This window comes from Lissotriton vulgaris, chromosome 1_1 (genome assembly GCF_964263255.1).
Source record: "Lissotriton vulgaris chromosome 1_1, aLisVul1.2, whole genome shotgun sequence".
Classification (NCBI taxonomy): Eukaryota; Metazoa; Chordata; class Amphibia; order Caudata; family Salamandridae; genus Lissotriton; species Lissotriton vulgaris.
In genome coordinates, this window is record NC_141685.1 from 595,219,016 (window position 1) to 595,234,270 (window position 15,255).

At 45.5% G+C, this 15,255-nt stretch overlaps 1 protein-coding gene across 1 annotated transcript in view; it reads left to right on the forward strand.

The window, feature by feature from the left end:
- DNAI3 (dynein axonemal intermediate chain 3) overlaps positions 1-15,255 on the forward strand; it is a 1,122,635-nt gene that overhangs the window by 514,209 nt on the left and 593,171 nt on the right. Inside the window, exon 14 of the mRNA XM_086954055.1 lies at positions 3,149-3,222. Coding sequence (XP_086810181.1) covers positions 3,149-3,222 — 74 coding nt within the window. The remainder of the gene's footprint in view (positions 1-3,148; positions 3,223-15,255) is intronic.

Sequence of the window (15,255 nt, forward strand, 5' to 3'; positions counted from 1 at the left end):
AGTTCAGACATGGCCATATGCAAATCAGTCTGACCCTGTGCCTCATGGGAACAGTCCAGCCCGAACTGCCAAGCCATGCCTTCCCTGGACCGGAAACAAGCTTCCGAGGACCGGTTTCTGGCATTCTAGCCGTCTTCAGCCCGGCTTGCTTGAATCCAGTGGTGTGGAGAGCATGGAGCATGGGACTCACGTCTGAGCATACCCATCCCACTCGGGGTGACAAATGCAAAAACCACAGTTGATAAAAGATACAGTGGCATTGGAAAGTCTTCCTTTCGTGGTTTCCATCAACCAATGCAGCAGCAACAGCAACAAAACCCCTTGTACAAGTCCTACAGGGGTAAAGGCAGAAGTCGCCTTCGTGGAGCGGGTCATCAGCCTTCTTCCTCCTCCTCCTCCTCCTCTACCTCCCCTACCCCTCCTGGTAATGCAGGAAAGCAGCCCTTGATCCGACATCCTGGATCATGCAGGTCCTGTGGGCTTACCCATTTTCTACAGGATTGGAAATTGGTCACTTCAGACCTTTGGGTTTTAGATCTGGTAGAAAACGGGCACAACCTTCCCTTCAGGAAATTCCCTCTTTACCCTCCTTGCCAAGGGTTTTGCACAGAGGATCACTTACTTTTTCTTCAGAAGGAGGTTCTTGTCCTGTTACAAAAAGATGCAATAGATGTGGTTCCGAAGCAGGGAAGGGGTCAGAGAGGCTACTTCAGGTATTTCCTGATTCCCAAGAAGGATGACAGGTTTCAACCTATCCTGGATCTCTGAATCTTGAATCTGTTTCTCAAGCAGGAGAGGTTCAAGATGCTCAGCCTAGTGCAGCTTCTTCAGGCGCTGCAACAAGAGGACTGGATGGTTTCGACTTGTAGGATGTGTATTTTCACATCCCAATCCTGTAGTCGCTCAGAAAGTATCTCCGCTTTACGGTTGGTTCACAACATTACCAGTATGCGGTCCTTTAGTGTGATCTTCTACTGCACCTCAAGTCTTCACCAAAATGATGGCGGTGGTGGCTGCCCATCTCAGGAGGTCAGGGATCCTAGTTTTCTCCTACCTGGATGACTGGCTACTGAAGGCGGAGTCACCAGAGAAAGTGTAATAATCACGAGGGCGATGGGCAGCAAGGGTCAAAGACGGATGGCTTGCATGGGAACAATCTGGTACGACTGTTGCCTGGTCTCCTGTGGAGAAGCTGTATGCTCCGGACCGTAGTGGGGTTCGAGTTTTCAGGAGATGCTGCCCATCGCCCTCGTGATTATTTACACTTTCACCTTAACCCCGATAAGAACACGCGCCGCTCGCAGCCCTGATGAGTCACAGGCATTATCCTGTTGACGAAACATGTGTCGGCTGGCGTTTGTAAAGAAAAGAAGACTTATGTATAAAGTTTAACATTTTGTTTTCACTATACAACCGGTGCCCTTTGTTTTTTGTCTCAGAAAACTAGCTTACTTATAGGTCATTTCTATCTTTTGTGTGCCCAATACTTGCTATATGTTTCATATGGTGTTCTGGCATCCTATGCCCGACCGCCTTTGAGAGGTTTCAAGGTTTTCCTCTTTACTGGTATCACCGTCCAACATATCTCCATTCTGTCCATCACCAGATACCAGTACTGCACTGTTCGAGCGCCCTACACTGTACAAATCCAAACCTTCTGCCGAATCTCTGTCAGTTACATTTCTTTGTAGGCACATTATGAGGCCGTTGAACATTCTGTCCAACAACTTAGTACACTGCACAAAATGTCGTTGTTTGTTGTTCGTTCGGTAGCAGCTCTGGGTAGATAGAATCAACAATGACAACAGGACCAGGGTTTAGGCGCAGAATGAGTCAAGTTTATTATATAAACTGCACTAAGCTGTTGTTTCGGCAGAGGAGCAGCTCGATAGATTGTTGTTGGTTGACCCAAGCGTGAAATCTATCCCAGCTGAATTCTAACACGATCATGAGAAGAACGGCAGCCTGTTACAAGACTGGCTACCAGATGACACTCTCCCTCAGGTAAATAGGGAGATAGAGCACTCTAAGTTATTCTGGCAGACCCGTACACCCTATGCTTATTAAGATAGGAAACACTAGGTCGGAGTACAATTATATGTATTAATATATTCAATGTAATAACACAATGGTTCATTTGTTTACATTCTTCATCATTCTTGTAAGGCTGGTTATACTATTGTGTTTCCTTCTATAATCATTGCAGCATATGTATTTTATACAAGAGTCCAATTGCTTCAATAAATATTTGAAATGCCAATGTATGTACTTCTTGTATCTCCCTTTTGGTCATGCCTGAGTTAATAATGAAAGGGTAAGATGTGTTTCCATGATTTCCTTCGGGGAATTATGGTTGTCATGTTCTAAGGTAGTAGACACCATCCAGTGCCCTATCAAGTTAGGGGTTTGGATGGCGCACTGTGAACTAGCCAAGAATTAAGCCAACATATTCTGATGGTATGAGTGGACTCAGTTCCACATGGTTTAGAAGCTTATGTTGCCTAAACGCACAATCTTACTGAGAAAGTAGGAACTGTACGACATTATGTGATGAAGGAGGGACACATACGCTGATGAGTGAAATGGGAACCCAGACTATATACGTGAGAATGGCAACAGAAAGAGGATGTACTATTCTTTGTTGTATGCTGTTGTACTTATGCAATGATTCTAAAATTAATCAAAGATAGTTAGGAAAAATACGTAAAGTACCTGAGAGAAAGTTACGGTCAGTCAGACTAGGCATGAATACTTCCCTTCTGTGAAGGAGGCATTCCCAGCTGTCAGTTTATAAGTGAATCTCTTTTTTTATGCACACTGCTGTGTGTCTTTTGAAAGTCTACATCAATTTTCTATGGTACCCCTTGGAAGGTGGGGCCCTGGGTAATTGCCCACGTTGCCCATGCCTTAAAACAGCTCTGGTTTATGTACAAATGTATTAAAACCACCAAAACGGACGAGAAGGAAATCTGGATGTTAACCTACAGTGCATGCTTTATTTAATGCCCTGGTTTTGACTAACAAAAGGCATGCTTATGTATCACATTTTTGAGTTCTATCCATTGGGTTTATGGACCCATGGACTGTATTTAATTGTTCATAATAGCAGCAATTCTAGAAAGGTTTTCTCTTTTCTTTTGTTTTTCAGGTTACCAAAGCTGGAGTGCCATGCGAAAATAAACAGGAACTTTGTCTTCAACTTGTAACTTGTTCTCCTGATGGGTATTTAGAGCTTAAACAATTTTATGAAAAGCCTGTGTAGAACAAAAGTTGCTGACTATGCCTAGCAATTATTTAAGTAACTCTTTGTGGCAATTCAAGTTATCCTCTTGCCAATGAGCAATTGGGTACAAAGAGTCAGGAGAGCAGTTGAAGATTCATGTTTCTTTATTCACAGAAGATCCCAGCCATCCATTAGCAGGACTCCTTCCAACTGACAGGTATATTCAATTCATCACATGTTCTCACCCTGGAGACCCACAGCATGTGACATCATAGTTACCCCCCCCCCCTCCCCCCCTCCCAGGCTGTGTCTGCTCAAGACACAGCTGTGCTTATGGGGAGTACCACACACCTTCCTCCTCTGATAACCAACAAAACAAAAAATAACAGAATAACAATGAAGAGAATAGTGCTTATGGAAAAGAATGAGCCAAACACCTTTATGAAGAAACCACCCACCAAGTAAATCAAACAAAATCTTCCAAATGCTAATCTTTTTTTAACCAATCTGCCAGACTTCATGGTGACAACAACACCCTCTGACTCAGATGAGTCTTTGACATTACCACCAGCATGTTTATGTACAAAAAGTCTATTCATATTCCAAATGTGGTGATCTTGCATACGTACAGCATTGTTAAAGGTCTTGACAACAAGAATTGGTTTGGAATATTTCGTAACACCACCCAATCCTGGTCGTTTGATTGTGACCAAATCCTCAACCTGTACATTGAGTTTCTTCACTGAATGTTTATCTTCAAAATATTTCTTCCTCTGCATAACCTTCTTCACTGCTTTCATGAGCCAATTGTAATTATGACATGTTTTGCCAACTTCTTCTTCAAATTGATTGACCCAGGGAGGTTCTACAACGTTTTTGCTAACCTACCTCTAAAGAGCTGGAAAGGCGTTTCCCCAGTAGTGTAATGAGGAGTGAACCTATACATTTCAACCAGCTTGAACAAATCCTCTTTCCATTTAAGAGAATTCAATTTAGCTAACTCAATAGTTTCCTTAGGAACCCTGTTTATCCTCTTCACCATCCCATTTGTCTCTGGATGATAGAGTGAACACTTCTTGCAGTTAATCGATCTATCAGACAGAAACTCATTCATCTCCTCATGACTAACTGCACACTATTGTCAGCGAGAATAGTGCAAGGGAACCCTTCCCGACCAAAATGAATATCCAAGAATTTGATAACATCTTTGATCTCAGTGGAATTAGAAATACAAACTTCTGGCAACCTGGAGAACATGTTGATAACCACAATGACAAATCTCTGCACACCTTCACCATGAACAGGTCCCAGGATGTTTAATGCAATGTCACACCATGGACCATCTGGTCATTTCCTAATTTCCATGGGTTGAACCCCAGTTTGTTTGGTCTTGTCACTGAGTGCACACAAAGAACCTTCACTGATCAGTCTCCCAATCCTCTTATCCATCCCAGGCCCCAGTAGGAACAACAAAACCTTTCCTTACATTTAGACATTCCCATGAGAACCATGAGCAAGTTCGCCTATCTTTTCCCTCAGTTTCTCTGGAGTAATCAATGTAGTCCCCCTGAAAAGCAGACCCTTATTGACACTCAACTCATCCTTAACCTTCCAAAAGGACTTACATCCAGAGATACTGGTTTTCTTGGCATTCCAACCACACTTCAACAAATGCACCACTTCCTTGAGACATCTATTTGAGTAAATCGCAATGCACCACATAACCTCAGAAATGATTTTGCAATCAACCAGGCAAACAAAGTTAGCCACTTCATCAGGACACTCATAATCATCAGACAAAACATCCTCAACAGAGAACAACCTAGAGAGGGTATCCACAACTGTGTTCCTCACCCCTGGAAGGTATTTCAGGTGAAATTTGTACTCTTGAAACACAATTACCCACTTGGTTATCCTACTGGAAACCTGGTCCAAACCCTTCTTTGCAAAAACCTCAACAAGAGGTTTATGATCCGATCGTACCACAAAATTTGAACCCCACAGGAACTTTATAAGGGTCTTGACAGCCCAATGTACAGCCAAGGCCTCCCTCTGAATCACAAAGTACAGTGTTTCTGCATCTTTCAAACCACGGGTGATAAACATAATGGTATTAATACTGTTTTCTCCCTTCTGTTGCAAAACGGCACCAAGACCTTTGAGGCTGGCATCAGTCGTGACAAAAGATTGCTTCTTTGATCAAATGTTTTTATTTTAGGGGCAGCACTCAGAAACTTTTGTTTTGACATTAATAAATTCCTCCTAACACGCCCCATCCCAAGTAAAAGCAATACATTTCCTACTGTATTCCTCTGCTCTTCCTGTCCCCAATGCTCACTGTTTGCCAATCACTGGTGAAAAGCTGGTGCAGCGCACTTTGGCCAAATTCGACATTTCTAAACTGGGTGATTTATACCCCAATGGTCACATTTTCTCGGCAACAAAGGATGTCCGCTTCCACAACGCCAAATTTATGGACAGCTTTGTTCTAGGGCGGATTTGTTTGGCGCTTTGTGCCACTCTACCTGGTTTCCCTATTGAACCAGACTCATTCACTCCGCTCTCGCTCATCATTGAAAACCAGAGTGGGGTTCATCTCATATCTAAATTATACAAAACATGCTCTGCAATGTTCCCAATCAATGACGACAAGATCCACAAACTTTGGGAGGAAGCTTTAGGCCGCCCCATCACTGACCACCAGTGGGCTAAATGCTGTGAGGTAACAAAGGAAGTGTCACTCAACAGCAGGCATAAACTACTACACTTTAAGTTCCTATGCAGGATATACATCACCCCCGCCAAGACCCACAGACTAGACCCTTCCAGATCCTATGTTTGCCATAAATGCAACGCCCATCATGCTGATTCTTAACACCTCACTTGGACCTGCCCAAAAATACAGTCATACTGGGAGGGGGTGAATAGTACACTGGGCGATATGACTGAGCTGTCCCTTGTTCCCCCACCTGAAGTGGCACTACTGGGGTATGTGGTTAATTTTCCTAATAAAATCAGGAGGTTTGCATCGCTTAGCCTGCTGCTAGCCTACAGGGAAATAGCTATTCATTGGGGCCGTCGTTCAACTCCCACTTTAAAAGAATGGCAGAACAGTCTGGCCTATTGCAACATCAACAGTGAAATATATTCCAGTACACTGCCTGGCTCTTCCCGCCCCAAGGACATCTGGTGTCCATATAGGTCCTATGTGGAAAAAGCTAGACTGGCCACTGACTCCCAACTGGAATGGGGCATTGTCCCTACAGGGGTTGGGTAAATAGCTTTACCCTTTCCGACTGATGGATTTCCTTTGCTTAATGATACCCCGAAGTTTTATTGTCTTTTTGAACATGTTACTTTATTCTAGGCGACTGGGAACAGGCTAGCACATGGTCCTGCTGTTGGAGGGGGGAGGGGGGAGATTGCTCTCGATTTGGAGGGATAGGCCTTTGGGACTGTATTTCTTTTATGCCTTGCTAGTATTTTTGCATTAATAGTCACTACTCATGTTGATTATTGCTATGACGCTTGATACTTCACGTCATCTATCGCAATTGCAATGACAGTTAACACCCATGACTATGTCTCTTTGATATACTAAATGGTAAACAAAGTTATAAAATCAAAAAAAGCAACACCTTTCCTCAGACGGCGCCTCATATTGACACTCATGTCAGCAAAACTTTTGATAAACTTCCCATAAAACTCCACCATGCCTAGAAATGTCAATAATTCCTCACGCTATATTGGCGAAACCATTCTAGAAATGGTATCAAACAACTCTGCTTTGGGAAATACTCCATCACCAGATATGGTATGCCCCAAGTAGTCAACCATCCTCGTGCCAAACTTTAATTTTTCCTGTTTTATGGGGATATCTACCCAACGACTCTCTTAAACATCTCTCATGATCAGCCACACCTTTACCAAAGACCAAGATGTCCTCCTGGTATACACAGACACCAAAAATGCCTTTTAAAACTCTTTCCATCACCCTTTGAGAAATAGAAGCAGCTGAAGCCAGGCCAAACGGAAGCCTGCCAAATCTAAAGATACCAAAGGGAGTCACAAAAGCTGTCAAATCTCTTGACGACTCTTTCAATTTGATTTGAAGTTACCCCGAGGTGATATCAATGGTGCTAAAAACTGTAGCACCACCCAGCAAAAGAAAAAGTTCTGTTATGTTGGGCACAGAATATCTATCAACAATAACACACTTGTTGAGGTGTCTTAAATCCATACACAGGCGTAGGCTACCATGCGCCTTCCTGGCGGCTACTACAGCCGCAAGCCTCTTGGTGCCCTCAACCTCCTCTATGATGCCACCTTCCTTAAGTTTTTCAATCTCAACACACATCTCATCACGAACAGCAATGGGCACATTTCTCACCTTGCAATATACGTGTTGTGCATGGGCTACCAACCGTTCTCGTGTTTGTAATCCACCAGATATCCCAATTCCTCTTTGAAAACTTGTGGGAACTCTTTTTTCATCCACACAACCTAATCTGAATCATCCAACACACCAACAGGACATACCAAGTCTCTGTCTTTTAAACAAATAGGAACAGGATCACTTGGGTCCAAGATGACTCCCAAATCCCTGTGATTTGACCATCTTATGACACTGTCACCTTTCTGAGACACATAATTCTTTCCAGAAGTTAACCTTTCTTTATGCTCAATAACACCCTCAAAGAAGCCATGCAATTTGATGGGCTCTCCTCCATAGGCAAACGATTTAATATCAGTTTCATTTAGTTTAACTTTGCCATGGAGAGAATTTTGATAAAAACTGTTGGAAACAATATTTATTTTTGCCCCAGAATCAAAAAGAAAATTAGTGGTCTCACCATGAACACTAATGGTATCCACAGGTGAGTTTTTAACCAAAGCATCCTCATGGACCTGTAAAATTATTTGACCACACAAAATCAGTATGACCCTCTTCTTGCATAGAATCAATTTCCACAGACACTTCGTTTACTTTAGGTTTCACAATTTTAGCTTTGCAAGCAAATATCCTTTCTTTCTACACTTGGTGCAGACCGCCTTAAGAGCTGGGCAATTATTGTTATTAGCCAAATGTCCAACTCTGTCGCATCTGTAGCATCTTCTCACATAAGCGACACTCCTGAAGCTATCGTCTTCTTTCTTCCTTACACCCTCTTTACTCTTTTCTTTGATAACATGAACATTAGCAACCTCTTTCTCATTTACTTTCTTAATAAATAAGCCCAACACATTCCATGGAATGCTCCACCTCCTTGGCACTGGCTAAGACTTAATCTAAAGAAGGGTAATCTTTCAACCGTAATTCATCACATACCTTTTCAATAATGCAACCAACCATAAACTGATCATGAATGCGCTCATCCACCAAGGCACCAAAATTACTAGATGATGCAAGTCTGTGAAGGTCAGTAACATAACTCTCAATGGATTCTCCTTCACCTTGGTGCCTTCTTGCAAAATGGTAATGCTCCAAAATAGTGCTTACCTTTGGGAGATAATGTTTGTCAAGCTTGAGGATGCACAATTCATACTCATCTAAGCCTTCAATGTGAGCTCGAGGTGGCATAGGTAGGTGATCAAAGACATCCTGACCTTCCGACCTCAGGCAGTGCATCAACAGTGCTGTTTTACGCTCAACTCTTCACATTGCACAACAAACCTTCGCATATCTCTCAAAAACTTTTCTCCATTTCTTCCACTTAATGGGAGTTGTACCAGGAATGGAAAGAAAGAATGGAGGTGCTGTGGTGTTTTGCATGACTGTCAGCAAATGAAATTAACACCAAATCACAAACAGTGGCGAGTGGTGCTAATCACACAACACTGTACCTTAAGAGGAACAATGAGATGTAAATGTAAAAACCTGAGATGGTTAAATAGAACACTGATTGCAGTACATTACAACGCAAGTCGCTACATCGACTTGCTGCAGTGAGCATGCTGGACTTAGGAATAGTATAACTTACCATTACAACTCCAGTGTGCACAACAGTAGGGAAGGTGTTAACTATTCCTTAAGTTAGCGCACTCCCTACAGCAAGTCGATGTAACGACTTGTGTTGTAATGTACTGCGATGTAACAACCAGGTCGTTGTAACTACTGCGTTGTAATCGCATGCATTGTAACGCATGCAATGTAATGGCTGTTTCCCAACATGGAATAGACACCAAGGCACGCTCGTCTCAGTGACTGACGACCTCAAACTGTTTCCATTAGCAGTTGTGCTCATAAAATTGACAGTAAGCTGCGCTCGTCAGCATTGACCCTCCGGCTTCAAACTGAGCCCACGAGCATAGACACTAAAATCAAACAAGGAATTGACATCAAGCTGTGCTTGTCAGCACAAGCTCGCTCAGTGAAAGACGACATCAAGTTGTAACCATTAGCAGTTATGCTCAGCTCCAAATAAAACTGCCTTCTTGCTTTGTAGCACAACTGACACTCTCTGCCCAAGTTCAATTAGCAAGTGCACTCCGACTCAACTTTTGATTAAGTGCGAGGCAACTGACATGCTTGGTTCACGTTCCAACATTAAACCATGCCACATGAATGTTAAACAAGCTTCATTGGCAAATGCGCTCCAATTAAACTGCTAATTAATTACGGCCTTCTTTCTTTACTGTACAATTTATACATAAAGGTTAAAACAGGAGGGGTCTGTCAACAAAAATGTGGAACAGGCTTATTGTAATCTGAAATTCAACAGTTAAATGAATTTGAAAAAAGCAGGAATTCTATTTCCCCCATTTTCTTTTTAAATTGAAGAAGAGTGGAATCATAAATTCCAAAGTGAAACAGGGCTGACCATTGAGATGTCGAAGAAACAATTGAAATAGTGCCTTCCAACCGATAGGTACATTCAAGTCATCACATTCTGTCACCCTGGAGACCCACAGCATGTGCTATCATAGTGACCCCCCACCCCACAGCTGTGCCTGCTCAAGACACAGCTGTGATTAGCAAAGAACCATGCTTATGAGGAATACCACACTCTGGCAGCGAAAAAGCATACTAAAATCTCAACTGTGGCATGTCAGAACAATATGGCGCAGTAAGTAATTGGTCCTCACAATGGGATTGACCACATGGTGGTTTGCAGATGCATTTTCCTTTTTACCTCGTTTTACTATTTAATGAATATTTCCACTATAAGGCTTTTGATCTCGCATAAAGGTCCTAGTTATGAGTCAGGCGGAGCTGAATTACTGTATGGAATTCCACTCCTCCTGATTAGTGGGACAGTGTTCCTGCACTCAGCTTTTCTGGGTGTTGGAACACTAGCCTCGTCTCTGACTCCCCTTATTTTCGTTTTTGGCAGGAAGGACCATTTAGTGCTCTATCCTGCCAGTTCTTATCTCTTCTTGCTCACCCGTATTCCCCAAACTCCCCTCCCTCCATCCTCACCCCCAACACAGCCCCCACATATATTTACTATCTTCTCAAACAAGGTGGTAAATGTAGGCATTAAACCCAACGAGTTAAATCTAGTTCTACATGACAATTCCCTATTCCGTGGAATTAAACTCATAATAGCATGGTAGTGGTGTGATGTTAACTCAAAATAAATTTCATTTCTATGTCAGGACCTGTGAGTGAGGATTATGCTCTTCATTATTTATTTGCACAGCAGCCATGTTAACTGTCAACAACAACCAGAAAAAAAGTAATTTCCCATAACATTAGGGAAACAATGAAGTTCACAAACAAATAAGTCCATGTCCAATCAGGAGCTGCCATGGTGTATATAACCCGTGTTGTCCTTCCTCTTTTGCCCTCTCTCCTCGCTGCTCGCAGCCATGCCATTTGAGTGGTGGGACTCCGATCCCTTTTTTAGGTTTCGCCTGGCGTCCACTGTGCAGCAGTGTTCGCGCAGGCGAAATCTTTTGTTTTGCAGTACGGGGCTTTGTCCCGCCTGTCTCTTCCATGGGCTAGCTCCATAAATGGAGGCTAGCCATTGGAAGTGAGATGCGTCAGTCATTGTGGGAGCAGATTCGTGGGCGTTCCGGTGATTTTTTCGCTCTCCGCCTCTTTTCGTGCGTCATGCGGTGGTGGGCAGTTGTTTTTTGGTTTTTTGTCTCTGCATGTTTTGGTCATTTCCAACGTGTGCTTTGCAGGGGTGGGCTGCGCGATTTTACTTTCCCTGATTTGGTAGCAGGTAAGCAGCATTTTGTACTACTTTTTTTTTATCCAGTTCCCGCCCCCCTCCCGCTGTCCGTGTGCCCGTTAACCCGCTCCCCTCCCGCTGTCTGTGTGCCCGTTCCCGCCCCCTCCCGCTGTCAGTGTGCCCTTTCGACTCCGTGGCCCGTCTCTCGCTAGACTTTCACCCAAAGTGTCCCCATGGCTGCAGCAGGCAGGGGTGAAGGGACTTCAGGCAAAGTACACGCAGGAGTGTTTTGGAATAACTGTCAGGGGCGTAGCTTGGTAAGTAGGATTAGGGTGATGGGGGTGGGTTTCAGATTTTCAAAGCAGAGGGAGAGTGTGCTTTTCTGTGTTTGTAACAATTCCTTGTAAAAGCCGACATTAACCTAAGCATACCAGACTGAAATCCCCCCTCCCGCTGTCCGTGTGCCCGTTCCCGCCCTCCCTCCTGCTGTCCGTGTGCCTGTTAACCCGCCCCCACCCTGCTGTCCCTGTGCCCGTTCCCACCCCCCTCCCACTGTCCGTGTGCCCGTTCCCGCCCCCCCCTCCCACTGTCCGTGTGCCCGTTCGACTCCGTGGCCCGTCTCTCGCTAGACTTTCACCCAAAGTGTCTCCATGGCTGCAGCAGGCAGGGGTAAAGGGACTCCAGGCAAAGTACACACAGGAGTGTATGGCCGGGAAGCCCGCCACCCCCTCCCAACACCAATTCCCCATGGGCGAAGACAGACACAGGTTTGAACTTTTGGAAGGCGGGGGGGGGGGCTTACCCCCCCGGCCGTATTTATTAAAATATGAAACAAAATTTAAAACATTAAATAAAACGTTTCATGAATTATGTACAATTTTACTTTCATTACATTTTGATGAAGACATGTTCTTTGGCTAACCTTAACAGATCTCTAATACAAAGGTTTCCTAGCCGAGTCCAGCATCCTGAAAATGCATACATTCTAAATTAAAATTGTACATCCTAGCATTAAGGGCCAACGGCAAGGTCTTAACCGGTGTCGGATCCCTACTACCAAAATCCCGCCCTCACGGTGTGAGTGGCGCATGCGCAGAGGACTTTACCCTCATTGCCAACTGTAACTTCCCTTGCTGTGGGGGCCCCCTTTCACTCGACGCCATCTTAAAGGTCGTCCGAGTTCCCGTGTGAGGTATCTGTAGGAAGGACAGCGTGGACTCCCCCCCCCCATCCCCACACTCTCTTCCGCCAGAGCGGATATCCGGCCCCCGGGAAATTCGTAGGAGGGGCATCTAGCCGTCTCCCCCCTGGGAGGGGCCTATGGCCGTCTCCCCCTAGGCGACCCATCCTTAGTGGGTGCCGCCTCCCCGTGGAAGGGGCCAATGGCCGCCTCCCCCCGGGCGCTCCCATCCATTCTGGGTGGCGCCCCCCTCTAGGGACCTTGAAATTACTGCTCACTGATCATGACCTTACCGCCCGACCAAAAAATAAATACGACAGTTGTTTTACCTACTAAGGGAAGAAAAATTCTGACATAGCATTGACGAGTCATCAACTTTACCATTCTATAAAGGGAAAAAATGTCCTAAAGCAGAAGACAACATCATTATATGAAACACTCCCTTACTTTTTTACAAAGGAAAGAAGGCCTATACCCGTCTTTTAATCCAAGGCATATATAATTACTGAAGACGTGACTGTATCTCTTTAATACGATCAGATAACATCCACAACTTTATTCAAACAAACATTGCAATAGGGGCTGGTGGGTGGGTCAAAATTGCTGCTTGTTCCGTCGAGGGCTCACGAGCGATGAGTGGTGCAGCCTTCAGAGCACAGGAACAAGAGGATGCTTCTTCGAATTCCCGCTCTATTTATCCGTCTGCGGGAGGGCGGGGACCCTCCTCAGGTACGCCCACTGGGCGCGGTCTTCCGTGCGGGTGTCTAGGACAACCCCTCCTGGGCGGGAAAGGGCGCGCCCCGGCTACGCCACTTTAGGCATACCAGCCGAGCCACGCCTCCTGCCCAAAATGGTTTCCCGCGGGGGATCGGGGCACCCATCCATACGTTCGGAGGGACCGAGTGGTCGCCCCTTTCCATATGGCCGGGATGCCCGCCACCCCCTCCCTACACCAATTCCCCATGGGTGAAGACAGACACAGGTTTGAACTTTTGGAAGGCGGGGGGGAGTTTCCCCCCCGGCCGTATTTATTAAAATATGAAACAAAATTTAAAACATTAAATAAAACGTTTCATGAATTATGTACAATTTTACTTTCATTACATTTTGATGAAGACATGTTCTTTGGCTAACCATAACAGATCTCTAATACAAAGGTTTCCTAGCCGAGTCTAGCATCCTGAAAATGCATACATTCTAAATTAAAATTGTACATCCTAGCATTAAGGGCCAACGGCAAGGTCTTAACCGGTGTCAGATCCCTACTACCAAAATCCCGCCCTCACGGTGTGAGTGGCGCATGCGCAGAGGACTTTACCCTCATTGCCAACTGTAACTTCCCTTGTCGTGGGGGCCCCCTTTCACTCGACGCCATCTTAAAGGTCGTCCGAGTTCCCGTGTGAGGTATCTGTGGGACGGACAGCGTGGACTCCCATCCCCACACTCTCTTCCGCCAGAGCGGATATCCGGCCCCTTGAAATTCGTAGGAGGGGCATCTAGCCGTCTCCCCCCTGGGAGGGGCCTATGGCCGTCTCCCCCTAGGTGACCCATCCTTAGTGGGTGCCGCCTCCCCGTGGGAGGGGCCAATGGCCGCCTCCCCCGGGCGCTCCCATCCATTCTGGGTGGCGCCCCCCTCTAGGGACCTTGAAATTACTGCTCACCGATCATGACCTTACCGCCACAGGCCGGATAGTTGACCGACTATCCGGACCCCCCACTCCTCCTAAAGGTCATGCTTCCTCAAACCCCTTAACCATGCTATGAAGTCTCCTATGAGTAAATTATTCCCCTCCCTGGACAGGTGAACCCCATCATTCAGATACATGTGATCACCCCGAATACACCCATGAGGAATGCTATGCAACTGCGCTGAGCAAAACAATTTCCCAATTTTATTGTTGACCCTCTTCACTGAGTGGTTCAACGCTGACACTGAGGGCCCCCCGCCAAATCTTCCTGGGGATCATGTGTGACCAGGCAATCGTGCACCCCGGGAGTTTCTTAGCCAACCAGCTAACTGCCAACAGGATGTGTTCTAATAACACTCGTCTTCCCAACTTCACTAAGTTGCCTCTATTGAAGCCCCAACAAACCCCCCGCTTGCCGTCATTTCCGCCTGTCTTGGGCTGAAATTCCCCACCGGCGCCTGCTCGAAAGGGCAACGCAGGCTTTTAGCGAACTGACCCCGGCCCGCTCCCACCCGGCGAGGACATACCCGCCGCACCAGGCAAGAGCTGCTTGTGCCATGACACCGAGTCGAGGCAGTCCCAGGTCAAATTCGCATCAAACTCTTTCGCTTTTCGGAATTTCATGTCATATCCTTTCCACTCGTCCCCCCCATACATGGTATAAAAATCCATAATCCTATTTTGGTAACAAGACAACTCGGTCATCACTTCTGGCTTTCGTTCACCCATGACTGCCGTAAATATCGAAAAGGCCTTCACCCAGTTTGCTACGGTCTCATCGACCCTAAATTCCGCCATCTTGGCCCGCCATACACTGGGGTGCCCTAGATCTTTCTGGGATTTTGCATATTCCATCTCGCGATGGTCAGCCAACAATGAAAACGTATTCACATATTTTTCCCCCCATATCATTTCCTTTGTGGCCGCTGGGATGTGCTGGGCCACCCTTTCGCGCCTTGAAGGTAATGAACCTTCCCCTGCCATTGGCAATGGTTGCTTACCGGGTTCAACCGTCGTGTCTGCTGCCTTTTCCCGGCTAACCGT